This window comes from Centrocercus urophasianus, unplaced genomic scaffold (genome assembly GCF_019232065.1).
Source record: "Centrocercus urophasianus isolate 14NV4802_14NV808 unplaced genomic scaffold, USGS_Curo_1.0 seq_22, whole genome shotgun sequence".
Classification (NCBI taxonomy): domain Eukaryota; kingdom Metazoa; phylum Chordata; class Aves; order Galliformes; family Phasianidae; genus Centrocercus; species Centrocercus urophasianus.
Window position 1 is genome coordinate 1,810,037 of NW_024884778.1, and position 21,215 is coordinate 1,831,251.

The 21,215-nt window shown below is 43.5% G+C and overlaps 1 protein-coding gene across 4 annotated transcripts in view; it reads right to left on the reverse strand.

Annotated features, from left to right (window-relative positions):
• Positions 1–21,215, reverse strand: part of CNTN4 (contactin 4) — a 252,213-nt gene that overhangs the window by 49,492 nt on the left and 181,506 nt on the right. For all 4 annotated transcript variants that reach the window (XM_042823742.1, XM_042823739.1, XM_042823740.1 and 1 more), the window contains 5 exons: positions 16,553–16,756; positions 10,366–10,468; positions 9,639–9,823; positions 2,053–2,189; positions 477–606 (listed from right to left, as the gene is read on the reverse strand). In XM_042823742.1, the coding sequence (XP_042679676.1) occupies positions 477–606; positions 2,053–2,189; positions 9,639–9,823; positions 10,366–10,468; positions 16,553–16,756 (759 nt within the window). The remainder of the gene's footprint in view (positions 1–476; positions 607–2,052; positions 2,190–9,638; positions 9,824–10,365; positions 10,469–16,552; positions 16,757–21,215) is intronic.

Here is a 21,215-nt window from a genome sequence, read left to right on the forward strand (position 1 = left end):
TTGGAGGACTCAGTTCACAGGAGGATCCCTTGATATTAACTGGAATGATTAGGTTAGGCATACACAAAAACAGGGAGGGCAGAAGTTGTTTTCTTGGTGAGGGTTTAGGACTGAAGCATCATGGTTTTTGGATGGTGAAAGTTCTGTTCAGACAGAAAGGTTTTCAACATCTCCTTGGGACAGTCCAGAGTGCTTTGAATTAGGGCAATTGCTTGGGTTGGCAGGAGGTGGGAGCAGGCTTGCCAGCTCTCCATGCTCAATTACCTGGATGAATATGAGAACAGGACACGATATAAAGAAATCTGTTCTCTACTGATCCGCTTTCTCAAGTTTTCATTTCATGCCACACTTAAAAACAACAACTTGTCCAAGATTCTCAGTGGCACTTCTTCAGACGTTGACACTTGGCAAAACCAATTTGGGTTTAAGCTTTGCCAGTTTTGGAAAGTTTGCAGCACTCAGGAAAGTAAACTTACCTATGACACTCAGTTCTGCACTGGCATAAATGGTGCCGTGTCTGTTTTCTGCAACACACTGATACATGCCGGCATCCGAAAGGCTGACATTCCTTATGGTCAGTGAGCCCTGCTCTATCTGAACTCTGCCCTGTGGGAAAGAGTGAAACAAGTAAAGAAGTAAATAAGGAGATTCTTCCTCGGAAAATAATCCCAGCAGGAGCCGTGCCATTTTGCATGGCCAGGTAGACAAAAAGGCAGCAGTAACAGGAATAATTTGCATGCTCCATTCTATTTGTTTGCCGACTAAATTTACGTCAGCTTAAATGGAAAAAAACAATACAGTGGTTGGTAAATGCTATTTAAATCGAATGACTTTCCCTTGACTTCTCATTGATTTAATACCTAAACCATTTAGATTAATCTCCCTTTCAAACAGGTGAACTTAAATCAAAAAATATACTTTTTTTTTCCCCATGGTGACATATCACAGCCAACCCAATTCTTCAAAATATTCAAAACGATGATATTACAGGTATATATGAAAAAGAAGGTTAGGTGGTTGCCATTTTAGCTACAATGGGAAATATTTAAAATCCTCTGCAGTTTACTGCAAACAACATAGATGTTAATAATTTAATGATCCTTCACTTCATATCAGCCACTAACATGATTTACGTACCAGACCATCTGCTAGTGACCAGCGTGAAGCAAGTAAAATTAGTGTGTGGAACAAAAAGACCACAGTATCATTTGTCAGCCTAAGGATATGGAGCTCACGTTACCAATTTTAATAAGTACAGCAAAGTGTTTCCTCCCTCCCCAGGAGTTTCACCATTAAAAAATAGTAATATAAAGAGCTATCGGCTTTCTACTTGGCCGTAGGGTGGAAATTTAATGTTTGTGCAATCTTTGTCAGGGTTTGATCAAATCTGGGCAGCCATGTTCTTTCACAGTAAGTGAAGGGAAAAAAATGCAGGCTACTGTGAAGCCAATGCTTTGGTAATTTGTTTTAGTTTGTTGTTATAATTGAGGCAATCACAGGACTGTGTGATTCCTCTCAGTGGTACAAGGAGCAGGCGCCTGCCCTGTTCCTATGGATCCCTCATCTCTAGGCAGGTTTTGGTGTCCATGGCAATGGCAGGCTTCTGGTCACTCACACAGGGCACAGCTGGGCAGGAGGAATAGGAATGCTGCTAGAGACCAGGAGAAATTCTAAGGTTTGCTTAGCAGCTGTAGCTTGCCTCAAAACCATAAGCTGGAAGAACGAAACCAGGGCAACCCACAGTCCCACATGGCCATTACCACTTCTTCACATGCATGTCCACTCTTAGATCTGTTGCGTTTGTGGATCTTTCATTTTTGGGAGGAACTTTAAAGCTGTCATGCATCCTAGGTGTCATTAACAGCTCTCTGAAGCCAACCCAGGAGAAAGAATGGGGCATTCCCTGCTTCTCCAACTCAGGAACTCAACCCCATACAGAAGCACCTACCAAGCATGACAAGGAATTACCTACAAAGGAAAGGGATTTCAGAGCGCTGCCATCACTTCCATCCCCAACAGTCATGAAGTCATAAGCAGAATGAGAACACCTACCTGAGGCAGTAGTGGTTCGCCATCCTTCAGCCAGCGGTAGGAGGGCTTCGGCCTCCCGCTCGCATGGCACTCCCAGAAGACATTTTCCTCAATGGCTGCGTGTACATCACTGATCTTCTGAATCCAGTTGGGCTGAGCTGCAACGCAGAAGTGAGGAATAAAGCCAACAATAGTTTGCTCCCCAGCATGACAGCAAGCAGCCATACATTTCTTTAACATCATATTTAAGAGTTAGATTCGGGCCTGATCCACAGAGCGCTGCCACACAAAGCTCTTTCACATGTACGAAAAACTCTTTGGAGCCAGTAATTATGTTAATGACACTGAACATCTCCATAAACAGGTCAACAGGCCCTCGAGATACATGTTGATAGAACTCAGTCAAACTTGTGCTGGAAGGTATTTTTAGCTATGTTTCATGTATTATTATCCTAAGAGTTCAGTGGTGTTTTTTTTAACATCCAGCCTAAGTTTAGCCAGACCCCAGCATGCAGAATTACCCCTTGTTTTTGGAAACAACACAAAAGCTCCTCCTGTTGCTACTTTCACAAACACCATCAGCCTACGCTTATTTACAATATTTTTCAGAAAGTCCCATTAAAATAAAGGACATTCAGTCTTTTTAGTTGTCATTTACCCTACTCTGGAGTAAGAAAATCTGAGACTTAGTAGGAAGTGTTGCCAGCAGAGGTCTCCAAGAACCTGATTAATCCCTCTACACATGCAATCAAGATTAGAAAACAAGATTACTCCCATACAAAACAAAGCAAAACAACAACAAAAAAATGCATCTCTTTTGAATAAAGACAGGAACCAGAAAAAGAGGCCTTAAAGGATACATTTAAAAATACATGAAAATGTTAAGTTGAACACAAAGTTGGTACATCTATACCTAAATAATTAATGTGTCTACTGCTAGGTGATGCTGGATATATACATTCGGAGAGCTCAGTGCCCTTCCAAGCTCTTTTCAGGCTGCGACAGATGCGTGCCTAATTCCACATCTACCACTTAAGCATGCTTCCTTTCTCAGTACATCTATAAACAACAAAGCTTAGTAGAAAGCTGAAGAACTTTGCACAGAATCTGAAATCTGCCTCAAGAAATACTCTAAGGGACTTGCAAGAAAAGCAGAAAGGAAAACTGAACGTAACGACGATGCAGGAGCAATATGTGGAAATGGGAGGTGAGCAGCGCTTGCATCTCCGACTGCACCTCCTGCCCTGTAATGTGTTTACCTTGTTTATTATCTGTATCTACAGTGACGTGAAAAGGAAAGGGTTTAAATGTAGGAAGAAAGTCAGCTCTGTCATTTAAAGTAAGAACTTGAACAACCCCACGCAACTCCACAGGATCACTGGCTCAAGGACATTCGCAAATTACTCATGAGTTTATGCATTTATTATTCTAAGAACATCTAACTCACAATTTTGAAGTCTTACGATACTGTGAAAGGAGCTCTACAAAACCACACAGACCCATCTGCCTTTTTTGCAGAGCTGAGTGTTTCACTGATTTCCCACATGACAAAAAAAAAAAAAAGGCAGACAAAACAACCGAAGCAACCTGCAGAGAAGGAAACCCGTAAAAGGCACAGTAGAGTCTACAGAATATAAAATGTAAGCAATGTAAAAAGAAAAAACAACATATATCCTTTGGGGGAGCAAAGTAAACTCAGTTTTTTATCCTTATTTCAATTCAGTACTTCTCTTTATTTCAGGCAATCATAGTCCTCGACAAAGGCAAGTTCTTACTCATGCCAGTGAAAGACTGATATCCATCCAGTCTTTCTTTCACAGTGTGCATGTTACAGTGTGAAGTCCTGCACTTAGATGAACACAAAGTTCATCCCTGGATGCATTCAAGGCCAGGCTGGATGTGGCTCTGGGCAGCCTGGTCTGGTGATTGCTGACCCTGCATATAGCAGCAGGTTGGAATAAGATGATTACTGTGCTCCTTCTCAACTCAGGCCATTCTATGACTCTACCCTAGGTAACAGTGCAGATTCTGACCACAGTGCTGGAATCACAGGAGCCACTGCCAACCCACCCACTGCAACGCTGCAGGCTCGCCCCACCATTCATCCTTTCCAGTTACTTAAACTAGTTAAGCTTCCCACCCTACAGCTATTTATGCTGCAGGTGACTACAGAACAAGTGTATCAGGTTAAAAATAAAGCTCAGTGAAACCTGGAGGAGCCCTATGTTTCCCAGGAACTTCATTCTCTGCTGCTCTTTGGGAGACGTTTCTAATTAGGTCAAGCTCTCCTTTGAACAGCTCATTTCAGAGAATACCAGGCATGCTCTTGACTTAATCTTGAGTTATACACAAGGGTTGGTTCATGTAGCAAATATGTTTGAACCACCAAATGAGAGTCACCATAATATAATGAAATTTGACAGCCTCCCATTGGGGATCGTACCAAGACACAGTAATGTGACACAAGATTTCAAGCACGATAATTAAAATAATTCAAATAAGGATACGAAACCTGCTCTGTGCTAGAAAATCTTCTGGTATTGCTGCATTATTCAAGATAATGAAAAGGTTCAATTTTTTTAATTTAATGGCTGGTAGTGCTGTTCTTGAAAAAGTCCTCCATTTAATTTCTGTGGCACTGAGCAAAGAGGAATTCTTGCATATGATGGGACAGGAAACATTTTGACTCTGTTAGCAGGAGATTGATGTTACTGGCTTTGTTTGGAATCTTTCAGGAAGAAAAACCTGGTACTAAAGAAAACAATTACACAGAATTTGATTAAGAATTCAACTGAGTTGCAAAGAAAATTCATATGCTACATCTATAAAGCAAAAGAAAAACATTAAAATATGATGCTTGCACAAGGTGAGAAAAAAGGTGAGAGAGCTGTCTGGAAACTGTACTCAGGTGGGCAGAAAAAAGTGATGGCATGGGTCTAAAAAAAATTTTGTTACTTTTCAGACTTGAACAACATGAAGTAGGGCATTTTAAACAAGGTGATTAAGGAATATTCTCAAGTATTCTCTTGCTCCTTCGTGAGAAAAGGACGAGTCTGTTCTTGGTAACAAATGGAAAGGCAAAAGCTGGCATTGGAAAGTTGGACCAGAAATCACATCCTAAAAGGCTTCTCAAAATGAAACGATAGCCAATGATGATGCAACACATCAGAAATAAGTAAGGAAAACAAAGAATTATGGGAGTGACTTGAAAAACGAAACAGAAATAAATCTGTTGGACTTCATAAGCCTCTGCAAGTTCAAAACAGCCAAAGAGATTGAAAAAAAAAAATGAGGTATTAATACATACACAAAATCCAATTCTTGGTTGGTGTATATTGATTTCAGTGTTCCTAAGCCAATTTATAGCAGCTGATGACGTACTGTGGGCTGTGTAATTCATCATTAATGGCAGATGGAAGGCTGAATGACTGTCCATTACTATATCTATTATGAGGAGACTGAGACTGAGCCCAGGACCAGAGAAGCACAAAGACCAGAAAGCTAAGCACAAGAAATAGGAGAAACAGCTGGGAGAAATACATGAGTAATTAAAAATAAAGAATACACCCAGTGTATAAAGTTTGTGCAGGCAAATGCAGGCGTCACTCCGGTCCAAGTGGGGATATAGCTTCTGAAAACAACACCCCTATGTCCTTAATTTGTTGTCAATCCCAATCACCACAGGAACACGGAACCAGACATTAAGTTACCTCTTCTCCTTTCTTTTTCTTAATTCTTTTCTCCTGACCTCTGCTGGCAACTGAGGACTATTTGAAATCCATACAAGTCTCAAAGATGTGCAAATCCCCACCAAAGTCATTTGCTTGAATGTCACATCTAAATCAGGTCCCTTCCCTCGCCTCCATCTTTGAGTTGTTCAACACTACTTTTTGGGCAGGTAGTCTCCTTTCTGCCTTTCTAGAAGACTATCACAGTGAACTGGACAAGGAGATATTAAATATCACAGAAAAAGAAACAAAGGAGAATTCAAAGGTGTTAATCTATCAGAAAAAACTACTTTAATCTGTCCTCAACTTTTATTTAATTCCTCTTCCATAAGTTATTCTGTGCCAGTGCACGATTCACTCCCCTCTTACAACAAGTACCAAAGGACTGTGTGCACGGACACGTCCATACAGACCAGACCCCAGGGACTGAATTATTTTTAACCACTGATGCTCAGGATGCTGCTACCCAGGAGAGTAAGGAAGATGTAGGATGCTCTTTGAGTTGCCTTCAATCCTCATTTCTCCTACCTGCTTTAGTTTCTCCTGACAAGGAGCTATTTTTAGAAGGCAAAATGACAGTAATTTGAACACTTTCCCCTGAATCTTCTAGAAACAGATTTCTCTCTAAGCAGGTTTCTAGCCATCCCTAGCAAAAAGTGGAAGAGAAAGACACCTGTTCTCCATGCAGAAACCCCCTATGGAGGCAAGGCTTCCTTCAGGCAGCACATTATTCAAAGCTCATGAGTTACTTTCCCTCCTGCACTGAAGTCTGAGAAAACAGACACTCTGTTGGTAAGCCATCATCATCCATGGAGAGCACAACCAGTGGCGAATGGCACTGCAGTATTTGCTCCCAAACACAGCACTGCTTGTGTTAAGGACAGCTTTGGTGCCTGGCAGGTCTCTAGAGGGGTGTTAACCAGGAGTTAAATTGGCACCATATTCCACAGCTACACAACATTTGAGACTTTAAACAAAATTAACACTGAGATGCTTGAAGGTGAGAACTTGCTTTCTAATATGCCTCCGTAACAGATAGAAAACTGGGGTTTCCAGTGAGACATGCAAATTATAATTAATAACACATACTGGTGCTATTAGTGTTCGTTGTATTGTGCTTTATCAGCCCAGTAACTCATTTTCTTTCAAGTACTTCTGATTTTTTCAGCAAATTATTTGTGATCTGAGGCCTAAATGGAGTAGAGGTACACAACCTCCTGATCTTAACTTATGTAAATTTCCTTGTCAGACTTCTAGCAAGTGAGGAGCACAACGTGATTTCTACCCTTGAGCTCATTCTATGGAGTGGCATAAAGTAGCTTTAGCAGAAATAAAACTCGGGCTCATTCATGAAAGGGGGACTCTTCTCATTGTCAAATTAAGGAGCTGTATACATTCCTCATGGGACTTTCATTTGAGAAATACTTAATCTGAGAAGTGGCCCGGCCAATTAAATGGTTTCTGCTGAATATTTTACAAAGTGCTGCAAAGAAAAGTAATTAGTGACAAATAAGCCTGTTTCTTCCTAATACAGATGCTGCTGTGCTGATGCTTTCAAAAATCATGCTTCCTGCAGTTATTTCTCCTCACCTTGGTTCCAGAAAGATGGTTGGCAGGGAATGTATGAGCTCAGCTCAGCTAAAGGACTCCCAGTCCTTGGATATTTTCCAATACAGATCCAAGTATCACACCAGTCCTTGGATATTTTCCCTCACTTCCAGGCTGTATAAGACAGCTTAGATCTACTGCAAACACCAAAGCCAAACTCCTTGTTTCTGATCCTAACTCTGGCATAAACATCTTCCTGGTGGTGCTGTAGCTTCATAGCCTTAGTGGTCCCTTTCCTCCTCCTCCCCATTTAGGTGCTGGGCCCCAGCAGCCTCCTCCAGCATCAGATTCAACGTGTTTGTGGGAGCTAAGTACAGGTGGGAATGGAAGACAGTGGCTTTCCAGTTTAATTTGCTGATTCTCCAGAGCCAATTTCAGGTACATGGTATCAGGTTAGGAGTGGCAGACAGAACAAGAGAGTCTTACGGCAAAAAAAACCACCTGAGTGATCTATCATTCAGAGGTATAACAGTCAAGAAAACAGGTACAAGTCACAGTAATTGCATTAACACCAACATGCTTTCTATCATGTAGGTCTATCTATCAAGAAGGACGCGCAGCATTCAGAACAAAGGCTTCTGGAGAACAATAAAGCACAGACTGTTGTAGGGGCTCAAAGCGGAGAAAATGGAGGAAGAACAGATCTTGCACATTTAATTAACCTTTCCTGCCGCAACGAGGATGTCAAACAACTTTCATGTCACTGATACGCTAACAGAGGAAAAAAATAAACATTGATACAAGAATGAAATACAACAGAAGTCAACCTTTCCTGACAACTTCCAGGAGCACTGAAAGAAGTTGACAATGCAGGCAGGGCCGGGTTATCTGCAGCAAGCAGGCAAATTTGAATTTCATTTTCTTTTTCTTCTCTATTTTTTTTTATACTTTGCACACAGGCAGATAACTGGGTTTAAAAGAGTGCCACTGTTAGAGCCAGATTTTAATCTCCAGGCCTATGCTGTAACAGTGTGTCCCTGTGTGATGCTGTGCACAAGCCCAAAGCCCCGTGTCCCACATCCCTGAGCAGCAGCCCCTACCCCACCAAACCAGCTCCTACAGCTCTGCCAGCACTGCTCTTATGTTTCAGTAACAGCATAGCACTTCTCAGCATTAAAAAGAAAAGTGATTACAGGAAAACAGCTGTCATTCAGTCTCAACAATTCATACAAAATGCCTATGGTAAGTTGCCCTCCTTAAAAAATTTCACTGCAATGTGAAACTCAAAAGCCTAGCGTACAGAAAATAGAAAACCCAATCTTTCCCACTGCTGAATGACTGCCACGTACAGGCTGGCTGTCCTTGAAAGCTGAGTATGTACAGACCAGCAACTCACCATCCTGACGATGAGACTCTTTTTCAGTGTATTATGTTTAAAAACAGAAATCAGCACAGGCTGTCACCCCTCTGCTTACAGGATGAAAAGGAGATGTAAAGATGGTTCACAACATCATAAACAACCGAGAGAGGAGGACGCTGCTCTTCCCATGGAACCTTTATTTTCTGTGCTGAAAAGACACCTGAAAATTGACATAAGCCATGGCAGCAGCTCTTTTGTACGGTCTGCTGCCCATCAGGAATGAGATCAGACTGGGTTACTCACTAAATCAATTAGATGATAATCCAACATTTGCTATGGTAGGAGTCTACCCAAGGCCTGAATAACTGCAGCCTTGGCCAAACTGTGAAACTGATGATGATGTTTCAAAACACTTCAACTAAAAAAAAATCCTGAGTGTGACAGCAGCAGGTGCAGAAAGCCTTGAAGTGGCCCTGATTCTGTAGGCTCTGACACGGTTAAGCCCTGCTTTCCAGGCAGGGTAACCACTATCGGTGACCCCTGCTGCAAACAGTCCTTAACTGGTTATACGCAATTAACATTTATTAACACGAGCTGGGGATTCCCCCTTCTGTGGGGCCACACACCATAATAAATCACAAGCTGTAAGCACCACCACAGATCCCTGCACAGCACTCCCAGCCATGGGGAAGGGAGATGAAGCTCTTCAAGTTCTTTCCATGTGTTACCAGGCCAATGTCCTCCCAGCAACACGGTTTTGTTTTCCAGCAGCTCTGACTCTCAATCAATACGTGCTGCTCAGACAGGTTTTATTTCAAATTACACCCTTTTCAAGATGTGCTGTTCATAAATTAGTCATTTTAAAAATCTGCCTCCCCCCCCCTTTTGAGAGAAATGACTTTCTCTCAAAATATTTACTGCATATCGCATCTGATGCAATAAAATCCCCTAAAAGCAGGCAATCTGCTTACCATAAAATGTCAGCTGTCCTCGTGCCACGTTTTTCCCTCTCACATTTTCAGCAACACACTCGTAGAGTCCAGCATCTTCTTGCTGAAAATTTGGGATCTCCAGAAGCCCATTCGATCTGTGTCTCCTGGCTTTTCTGGGTATCTGTTTCCCGTCTGCTCTCCTCCAGCTGATCGTAGGAACGGGGCTAAATGAGAAAAATAAAGCAAATAAGGTTTGCAGCAAAAGGTAGGGGTCCTGTCCTGCTAACTTCGTGTCTAACCAACTGGAAACTGCTTCATGATCGAGGATGATGAAGACCCTCAGGGGTCAGTCCTGGGATCTGGAGTGATCTGCATGTACATACTTTGTGTATCAGTGGTTCGCTACTCACGTTACCTTAAAAGCAGGAGTCTGCATTATAAAAACACAGTTTGACAAAACTGGGATTGGGTTTCGGCTGTGACAGTACATCCATTCTCTTATCAATCCCACATTTTCATTTTGGAAGCGCTGCTGCTATTTACACTGGGAAAAATAGACAAGCTTTAAGTCTAGCAGAAACACTCAGAACTGAAGATGCACAACCGTGTCTTTATAACATAAGTCATGCTTTTTGGTGAGCAAAGTCCCTGCTCCCCAAGTGCTCTGTAATGAGTGCTGGCAACAGCAACTCCTGCTGTGGAAAGCAAGGGACTGCCAGCCCTCGCAGCTGAGCTGTACGCCAGCAGCAGAAGGAGCACAACTTACTTTCCCAGGGCAAAGCACTCCAGTTTCACCGCTGTTCCTTTTGCAGACGGAACTGTTTCTGGGAACTGCACTTCTATTTTCGGCTCGTATTCCCCCATCACCCCTGCAAACATAAAAGAGCGGCTAAGGCTGGGCTGAGGTTTGCCAATAAATTCACAAGCGTTCCTGTGCTACTGCACAGCTCTTCTCTACATCATTACTTGCCCAATTAATCCATTCATTTTAAACATGGCCTGTTTCTAACAGCCATGCCGTGTGGGCTCTCTTCCCATTTACTGCCAGAGGAAAATCGGAACCAGCGCTCCACACCATCTGCCACAGATTAACATTTCTTCATGGCTGCATTACTTTTTGCTTTTGAATATTCGGAGGTTTTTGCAGGTAACTCATGAGATAAAGCAGTAATAAGGAGGGGAGGGAGGGTTCACCACCTTCTAGAAACTGAAACGCAGAACAAATAGCCATTAGGAAAAGTTTTAAAAGCACTGGAGCTAATCAAGGCTTCTGTTAACTTCAAGGATTTGGAAGCATGGAGATCGCAGCAGAGTGATGGGCTGTGGTTGTGGCACTGCTTCCTCTCTCCCTGTGTTGCAGCGGTAGCATGAGGTGCCTTCTGGCTTCTCTTTTTCACATTGAAAATGGTTTAAAGCTGAAGATGTTCACCCTGAGGTTTACGTGGAGTGTCCCCTCACTTGCTGACCTCTGCACTGCATGCTGTGCCGCACTACCAGGTTACATCAGTGTTCTTCAACCCCTTCCTTTCACATAAGTCCTGCTGCTACGTTGCACAAAGAGCATCTGTTGCACAAAGTAAGCCATCCAAATGGAATGTGTTTGCTACAGATACGGATGCTGGCCCCTTACACGTGCCCTGGCCAGCACACAGAGCAGGAAGCACGCGAGTCTGTCTGTGCTCCAGCATTTACAGATTACACAAAAAGGAATTAAGGAGCACAATCCCCATCATCTCACTGAACATTAACAGAGCAGCCCTGAAGGGCTGGGAGAGACCAGTGCTATGGAGGCAAAGTCTCTCTGCTCTCCTGACTGTGATTTACCAAATGGTGCCTGAATTCCTCTGCACTCCAAACGAAATATTTGCTGGGAGAGCTCCAGGCAGGACAAGGAGCAGCCATTGCCCAGCTGTTCTATCAGACAGGGCTGTGTGAACAAACGTTTGCAAACAACGCAGCTCTTTTGCTGATATTAAAATTTACTGAGATCTTTTCCCCAGAGAGCATTTCCATATTCTATAGTGCCCACAAATCTGGCAGCGGAAGAACCATGGAGCTTGGAGTTGGCATCCCTCAACAGATACACATTCTGTGCCAGCCTGGCCAGATGCAGCCAGGCTCCTCACTGCCTTGCACTGCTCAACGAGGACTTCCTTGAGGAATCAATCACCTCCAGCCACCGTCATCTCCAAGCAGAGCTCCCCGGTGCCCTGTCTCAGGGAGGATGCAGCACCCCCAGCCCACCATGGGCCTCCATTGGCACTGAGCTGACAGGTGGGACCTCAAAGAAGAACATGGGAGATGCTCACAGGAGCACTCTGCATGCCAATGCTTAATCCAGTCCCTAAAAAAGCAAAAGCAACAGGAGCTATTCTTTCTTCTTCACTCCTAAAGCAGTAATTTGGCCCCCTTATGCAAAGTAGGCTGTAAAGTATCATTTGACACTAACAAGCTATTTAGGAAATTAAGGCAGAATGTATTATTAATACATTTTTCACTGACAGATCAGGCAACAAGGAATGCGAGGGAAAGAAAATTCTTTTTTTCTTTGCCTTCTCTTTCTTTGTTGTTCAGACTGCCCTACCTTGGAAAGCTGTGACCCTGAGGGCACAAAGCCAAGGCAGACTGCTGAAGGCACCAGGGCTGTAGGGCAGATCCCCTCCTTTCTCTTATGCTGAGGAACTCAGTGGTTTGACAGCATTACTGCAAACACTCCCCACTTCAAAACCAGCATCTGTTCCTGGAAAAACCACTGGGATCCCATCACAGCCCCAACCACCCCCCTGGAGACACTGGGTGTACATCAAGCTCTGGCTTCTCTGCCTTAAAGGAAAAACGTGGGTACACTGGAGATACCTCACTACCAAATCTAAGCTCTTTTTCACACCGACAGTCCTTACTTTTTCCTGCTGTTCCTGGGTGAGTTAACATCTGACTGAGCATTGCAGGTGGAAAGAATAAGGGAGAAAATAAAAGACTAAAATAGAGCCTGGGTTTGTAGCTTGGAGGATGTTTTCAGTGTCATGACACATCAGATGCTGTATGCGTTTGCAGTTCAGAGGATTTCATATTTTTCTCCAGTTTCAGGGCTTAAAAACGTGCTTTTGGATGAAAGTCCCAGGAATTCAGAAGCAAACTCATTTGTCTGAGGATATGCATTTCCTGACAACACCTGTGAAATGTTAAAGTTTAATTGGCCCATACAGCTGCTGCTGACGGTAATTTCATTCCAGGTCTATTGCAGCTCTTTTCCACTATTACTGTTTTAATTTTCATGTAAAAACCCAAAGTGCATTTTAAAGAGAAGAAGTGGAGCACTGCAGAAGGGCTGCTGCGGCACTGGGACTGCAGCAGAGAGGTGCCAGGCAAACGCTTGGGGCTCACAGGTCCCTGTTCTGTCTCAGCTGCACCAAGAACTGCGCTCCTGGTGGATGCCTTTGGGGTTGCTCCCAGCCTTTGGGTGCCACATGCATTTGGCTCTTTATTATATTGCCCAGCATGGAAATCGTGCAGCGAGCCATTTCTGTGCTGCAGGAAGCTGTCAGCTACAGCCAGGACAAACCCAGGGCCAGGAGATGGATGGCACAGCTGAGCAGCCCACACCTCTGCTCTCCTCCACATACTGTGTCTTAAACCAGTGCCACTCCCAAACACCTTTAATTGGGTGTCATTCCCAAAGCCTTGTATGGGAGCACGTGTGTGCTTTTCAGGGGGACAAACCTCAAATCACAGATGTGCAGTTTTGGGGACTGCTGCACTGATGTGATACTGCACTTATCCCAGGGAAAGCTTTTATCCAAGCATCCTCACTGTCAGATATCCACCTAGCTATAGAAAAGTACTTAAATGAAGAGCAATTCAGTGCATTTGTGGGAGAGAATTTTTAAGAGGAACAGCTGAAAACCCATCCCTTTCCCAGTACCTGTTGCACTTTGTCCACCTTACCTATCCCCATGAGATCATGTGTTGCTGGCACAGAGATCTTGGACTACCAGAGGCATGGCACAATGTGCTCCCACTGCCTTTCCTGGAGCCCTCTGGGGTATTCATCTCATAGAATCATAGAATTACTGAATGGCTTGGGTTGGAAGGGACCTCAAGGATCATGAAGCTCCAACCCCCCTGCTGCAGGCAGGGCTGCCAACCTCCATATCTAATACTAGACCAGGCTGCCCAGGGCCCCATCCAACCCAGCCTTGAACACTAGGGATGAGGTATCCACAACTTCTCTGGGCGTTTGTTCCAGCACCTCACCATTCTCTTGGTTTAGAACTTTCCCCTGATATCCATCCAAAATCTTCCCTCCCTCAACTTAAAACCATTTTCCCTTGTCCTGCCATTATTTACCTCTGTAAAGAGTTGTCTCCCCTCCTGTTTGTAAGCTCCCTTAAGGGAGAAGTTCTTCCAGGGAGGAAGAGCTTTCTGGGGATAGCAAACGGTGCACACAGCAGCAGGAGGGGAGCCTGATTCCTGCAGCTCTGGTTGCTAAACAGCTTTGCAGACAACAGCAGACCTGTAACTCCAGAGCACCACCAATGACAGCAAGCATAAAGAGAAGCATAAAGGCACAGGGAAGGAATGTAGTCTGCCCATCGGGTCAGGCCTTATGCTGTATTCCTGCATCTTCCCCTTCTGCAGCCTGTACATCAGAAGCCTGCTATGGTAAAGCAAGCCTTGCTTTAAAAACATGCTGAAAAGCTGTTTTTCTAAGATGATCACATGTAAGTAAAATAACCATGACTAAGATGGCAGGTATGCAGCTTACAAAGCCTAACTGACTTGTGGCTGAGTCTAGAAGAGTTACTGCAATACACTGAAGAGGAAAGGTGGAAAAACCTTGTGTTCAGGCAGCGATCTCAGCCCTAATAATACTGCACAGCAGCCCAGAGAGGGCAGCGGCTGCTGGGCCGAGGGGAGGGAGGTGGAGCGGAGGGTGCTGGAGCTTTGGCCACAAAGCGAACATCAGCTATGATTTCTGAGAAAAACACATTTCAGAGATTTCTGTGAAGTGTTTTTGAGAATTCACAGCATGCATTTCAAAACAAAGCCAGTCAGGCGGTACCTCCAACACGTGTAATGCCAATCTCTTTTGTGCAGGGTTCGCTGGAGGCGGTCAGCAGCCCCAGCCCAGGCTGAGGGTCCCAGTGCTGCAGAACCCCCTGGAGCTGCACAGGAGTCCCACGTGGGGGGAGCCGGTCAGTGACTTACATTAATCCAGGGAGGCACATTATGCTTTTTTTTTTTTTCCCATTAAATTCACTAATTGAAGTTAAATGGAACTGAAACACTAACTGCTGATGAACCAGCCTCTGAAGGTACTGATTTAATGACACAGTGTTGTAAAGCAAATAACGTGTATTGCTGGACATGCCAAACAGGAACACAAAAGATAAACACGACACATTTGCCAATGGCAGCACCATTTCGCTCACCCCTCTTGTTTCCACATTCAGAGTATATGTACTTCATACGTAATTTCTCTTCTCAAGCTTAACACTGTGTTCTATTCAGATTTTATAGGTTACTCTACATGGAATGAAAAACTGAGCCTTGCAGATTTTTAAAATGAAGTTTGTGTCTAACAGTAGTGCACTCCTATTTTAAAACGCACGTTCAACTTTTGATTACTGCCATCCATGGCTCTACAGACATTACAGCACCTTTGCTGTTTAACTCAGGAATGCATTCCGGAGCTCCTCAGAGGTTCAATTAAAGTTTCATATCTATAATAAACAGCAGAGCGCACATCAAAGGAATCAGAGAACATTCCTGAGAATTACCTCAGGAAGGCAATTGGTCTCTGTAAATAAAGCTGAGTGTGTGCAGAGGAGCGATGCGCTGGGGCAGAGCCCTTGGCAATGCACTTGACAATCAGGATGACTACCAATCATCATAGCATTACCCTCTGCTTCAGAAACAGAGCAGACACTGAGCTCGGTTTTGACACATGGAAGCGCTTTCCTCTAGGTATGGCTTGCCAAAAAAATCTTGCCCATTCAATAGCTACAAACGTTTCTCGTTCAGCACTGAAAATGTTAACATGAGATGAATTTAAATACTCCTCCCTGTCTTTCACACCGTCTTAGTTTCAGCCGGATGGAATTGCTTTCCTCACAGCAGCTGGTGCGATGACTTAGGCTGGACTCAGAGGGCCACGTTTGCTGCCACTTAAACCACTGCGTCTGTAGAGGTGTGCTGTAAGGGGAGCGGATCTGAGGCACAGAAGAGCAGCTGTCCTCACCCTGCCCAGCATTACAGGGGCACTGCTCGTCACCCCGACCCATCCAACACCCCACCGTGGGACCTCTCTTATCACAGATGAACGGCTGCAGCTGGCAGCACCACATCCCTGTCCTACAAAGGAGGAATCTTTGTGAAATACCACTTAGTGACAACGGATCTTCTTCTAAAAGAAGTTTCTAATAATACATTTCTATTTCTGGAATGAATGTCCTAAATGCTAGCCTTTAAACAGACGCTTCAAATTAACATGCAAATTTATTTTTCTTATCTCCTTGGAAATGACTATGATACAAATCAATTGCCTGTATAAATTTAGAAATCCTCTTTTGGTTTCTTTTCATTGTATTTTATTTTTTTAGCATTATTCCACAAACCACTAAAAATAGCGTGGATTCTGCTGGGAAATACAGCCTGAACTAACAGTTACCGAAACAACAAAGTGCTTTTGCACACTTTTGGGCTGCATAAAATGAACAAAACTACAGTATAGCCAAACTCTAAAATCCGTTTTACAAAAGTTCTTCCAACGATAGAAATAGCAACCTTGGCCACAGCATCACAAAACCCACCAGTGTGAAGGAGGCTGAACCAATAGCTAAACCACGGGACTCACAAAGCTCTGTGAGGGAGAAAATCCTTCTAACACAGAAATATTTGAGGCCATTCCTTAAATCTTGCGTGACAGCCAAAGAAACCCAAACGAGTCCTACCGTCGTTCCTGAGGATGAGCGGGGTGGGAGGGCCCAGGACCCGGCTGTTGGTCACCGTGTTGGTCACCACACACGTGTAGTTGCCCACGTCTGAAGCTTCCACCTTTGCGATGTACAGATTCCCTGTCTCCTGCGAGACGAAGCGGCGGTTGTCCTGGTGCACGAACGATGGGTACTCATTGAAGATCCAGGCGTAGGTGAGCTCTGGAAGCACAGAGACCATCAGTGCTGGTGACAACCAAGCCTTGGCTGATGAGGGGCTCCAGCCCAAAACTCAACTAGAGCCCCGAAAATGATTTGCACCCTGCTCCCCTCGGTTAGGGAATCACAGCCCGTGAAGTGACCAAATAGCAAACATTTTACAAGTTCTCATTGTTTATGGACAGGAATTTCCCAATGTGACACCTGGAACACCTCTCCTACAAGGAAAGGTTGAGGGAACCGGGATTGTTTAGCTTGGAGAAGAAAAGGCTCTGGGGAGACCTCATTGCAGCCTTCCAGTACTTGAAGGGAGTGTATCCACAAGGGTGGGCAGTGATAGGACAAGGGGGAATGGTTTTAAACTGAGACAGGAGAGGTTTAGGTTGGATATTAGGAGGAAGTTGTCCACCCAGAGGATGGTGAAGCACCAGAACAGGTTGCCCAAGGAGGCTGTGGATGCCCCATCCCTGCAGGCACTCAAGGCCAGGCTGGATGTGGCTCTGGGCAGCCTGGACTGCTGTTTGGCTACCTGCACATAGCAGGGGGTTGGAACTGGATGAGCTCTGTGCTCCTTTGCAACCCAGGCCATTCTATGACTCTATGACACTTCTGAGACCGCATGTAGACCTCAGTTCTCTTGAAGTGTTCTTTAGAGTTCTTCCAATCAAGAGTACAATGTATTTTATAGCAATTCCACTTCTGCCACAAACATTTCAGCCTTCCTGTCTTGTGCCTTTTTTTCTGCTTTCTTAGTTTTGCTTTTTTTTTTTTTTTTTTTTTTTTTTATTTAAAGAGAGTTTGGTGGAGGATCTGCCAAGCTGTGATATCATACTCTATACATTTCATTCATCTGGAATCCCAGAATCAGCAAAAAATTCCAAACACCAAATTAAGCAGCTGTAATCTTCCATGTGTCTAATTAGAAAACACTGCATTTTGTAAGGCATCCTTAGAAGTTATTTGGCCGTAAGAACTAACAGAGAGACACGCTGCAAGTGGTTGCATTTTATAAGTGAGGTTAATGCAATATAACCCTATTATATTTGCCTAAGACTAATATGCAAACCCACTGGAAATGCTTGAAGAACTCAAGCGAGTGCAAGATTGTTGTAGTTTTCTAAGGCAACAGTAATTACACTAAAAAGCACATTCTTAGTTTAATACTCTAATGAGTCATAACTGTAATTGACCTCCACCATTAGGTATTTTGGAAAATACATTCAGCCCTCACGTTCCACTGTTTACACACACGAGGGGTTGAATGCAGCTTGTGGGCTTTTATTTATTTATTTTTAACAACAGGATTATAAAGTGCCTACTTAGACTTTTAGGAAGTTATGCTAATTCTGTTTATGTAGGAATATCTAATCATCGTATTTACACATGTGCATCTAATTATAAGTAACGTCATGCTGATGCCAAGAGGATACTCAGGAGCCTACAAGGTAGCACTTCTCAGTTGGCTTATTATTTTCTGCAGGTAATTTATTATCTTTTTTCTTTTCCTTTTTTTTTTTTTTTTTTAAATTCACTTTTGGTGAAGAATTATCTTGTTATCTCAGAAGCACCCAGTAATGGCAAATAAACACCCCTGCTGTGGAGCACACAGAGGCATTTAAAGTTCAGCAAACCTCCACATTGCAGGTATCCACTAAAGACCCCCAAACTTTGTAACTTTGTTGAATGAAATGGTGAATCAATCACACGTTCTTCATAAAAACACAAGATGGGGAGGTTTTCCTGGATCAGCAATCCCTGTCCTACCCTGCCCTTCCTCAGGACGTTCCATGCTCCCATCACAGACAACCCAGAAGCACCAAGGTTTTTGGCTCCTGCTTTTCCAGTGGAAGTTGGTTTTGCTTTAATTACTTAGAACCCATTAATTTCCAATTTAAATATTTGTATTACTAGGCCATATCCATGTGCTTCTGGGCTAAAGACACCTTTACCTGAAGTGGTTCTTGCCTCTTTGCTGGTGAAAGCAATGAAGAGCCCATCTGCCCTCATTCTCAAGACAGTAATTTCATTCTTAAGAAAGCTGTAATAGCTTTTCCTAGGCTCTGCTCTAGAATCACAGAACCACCAGTGCTCCAGAAGAGCTCTACAGTCATCCAGTCCAACCATCCACCTACCACCAATATCACCCCACTAAACCACATCCCTCTGTACCACGTTTAATGCTTCTTGAACACCTCCAGGGACTGTGACTCCATCACACCCTGGGCAGCCCATTCCAGCACCATTCTTCTGGAGGAGAAACTTCTCATAATATCCAAGCTGAACTTCCCCTGGCACATCTTGAGGCCATTCCCTCTAGTCCTATCCTTAGTCACGTGGGAGAACAGGCTGACCTCCACCTCACCAGAGGTTAGACTCAAGACTGTAGTTAAAACTCAAGACCTTAGTTACAATTCTGGAGTATATGTGTCATCCGAGAAACTTGAGAGGCTGGAAACCCTGGTAGAGAAGATACAGGAGAGAAGAAAGCAGATGTGAAGCTGTGCAGGAGTAAGAAGGTCAGAGCACCACAATGGAAATGAACATGGATTCTTCCAACAACCAAAGGCGCTAAAGGTGAACTATTTCTATAGAGTGTGAACTCTCAAAACCTCTCCAAAAGGCATCTTCAGGTAATGCTGGTTTCGCTACATAAAACTAAGGAACTCCAAATCCAAATGCTGGACATAATAAAGATCCAATGTCACAATTCTTCCCTTCCTTTCATTAAAATAAACCACTGCACAAAGATGCAACCGCCTGGGTTACTCAGCCTTACATCCTTGGAGCAGTCCATTGTTGCTACAGGATAGCTAAAACAACTGGATAATTGTCTTGCTAAAATAACACGGGACTGATGGAGTACAAAGCACAGGAGACAAGGCAGACTGGAGTCTCTGTAAGTGCATTTGCTTGTGTGGCAACATGTAAATAAATACTGTATCAAACTCACTTTGATTTCCTTAGAGATCCTAGTGCAATATTTATGGCTTTTCAAACTTGACGGATTTCTTTTGATAAGGTTTCAGATACTAATTGCTCTGGAAGTGATAGACAGTTCACATCCCATAGGCAATTTGTAAGATCTGTGTAAACAGACACTTAAAATACTGCCTGAGATAGCTCCTGGTGGCTGTGGGTGATGGAAACGTTTACCAAGTTACAGACAAGCACTCTTTCAGCACAAAGAACAGATGGTAACAAGCAATTCATGGTTCTAATTACACATTACACTCTATATAGTCTATATATTTCAGGAACTTATTACAAACTTCTGCTTTTTAATTGAAAGACTGTTCCATCAGTAGGACCAAGGAATGATGGGGTCACCGTCCATGGAGGTGCTCAAGAATTGTTCAGATGTTGGACTAAGAGACATGGTCTAGTGGGGAAACATTGGCTGTAAAAAGGCCTCTGTAGCTATCGTGGGAAAAGCTATTAGAACATGAAGATTACAGTTACCATGAAGCTGAATGGGAGAATGAAATGTTGAAATTAATATTTGGGAAAGAAAGAAAAGGAGTAACTTACCATTTTTAATAAGAACAGTGTGGCACAATACACTATTAGTTTTTATAGGCTTTACAGAAAGTTACAGAGATTAATCCTGTCATTAACAGCTCCTGTAATCTATATATTATCACCTACTATGTCACTCTCAAGTCAGACAGGTGGGAACTATTATTCAAATGTGAAACAAAAGCTCAGCAGCAATTCCTGTAAAGCGTAAAAATTATGCTTTGTTTCACACTGCAAGAAACAGATGTGAAATTAAGAAAATGAAGAATCCCTTCCCTGCATAACAGTCCCAAGCAACCCAAGATGTAGCAGTAGCAATACAGCCTATTAGTGCATCATTTTGAGATATTTCTAAATGAAAGGGGAGGATCGTCCTGCTGTGCTATCCTTGCGGACAACTGAGCTCCAGGTGTGGTGAACACACTCTGAGTTAGGTCTGCACTCTTCTTGGTCTCGCCCCATAAGCCAAGCATGGCAGTTGAGCACCTGGGATCTGTGCTCTGGGGTTGTGCTCCAAACAGGGCTGGAGTGGGAACTGCATCTGCCTACAGCGACAGCATATAAACCTCACAGCAGAATGGTTTTTGGAGGATAATTTACAGCTTTTCTTTTGCTTTTGCTCCAATTGCTTCCATGTCTTGGTGTTTAAATTTCTCTCAAGTGGTACTAACAGACTGCTTTGATAGTGACAGAGAATTCAGGCGATGATAAAGCGCAACTGATCACCTGACAAATGTCCTGTGAATTCATTTGGTGTTCTCACCTTCCTATATTTTGCTGACTGCTCGTAGGGGACATTCCTAACTTCAAATGTCACTGGGATTTGATTGCTTGATCAAACTCCTTAGCCCCCTGAATAACATAAAGAGCTGACCAGGAGGCTCAATGCACTACAGCTGTTTGCACAAGCATGCAGTGTGAAAGACAAAGGACTGTCAGGGAAAGA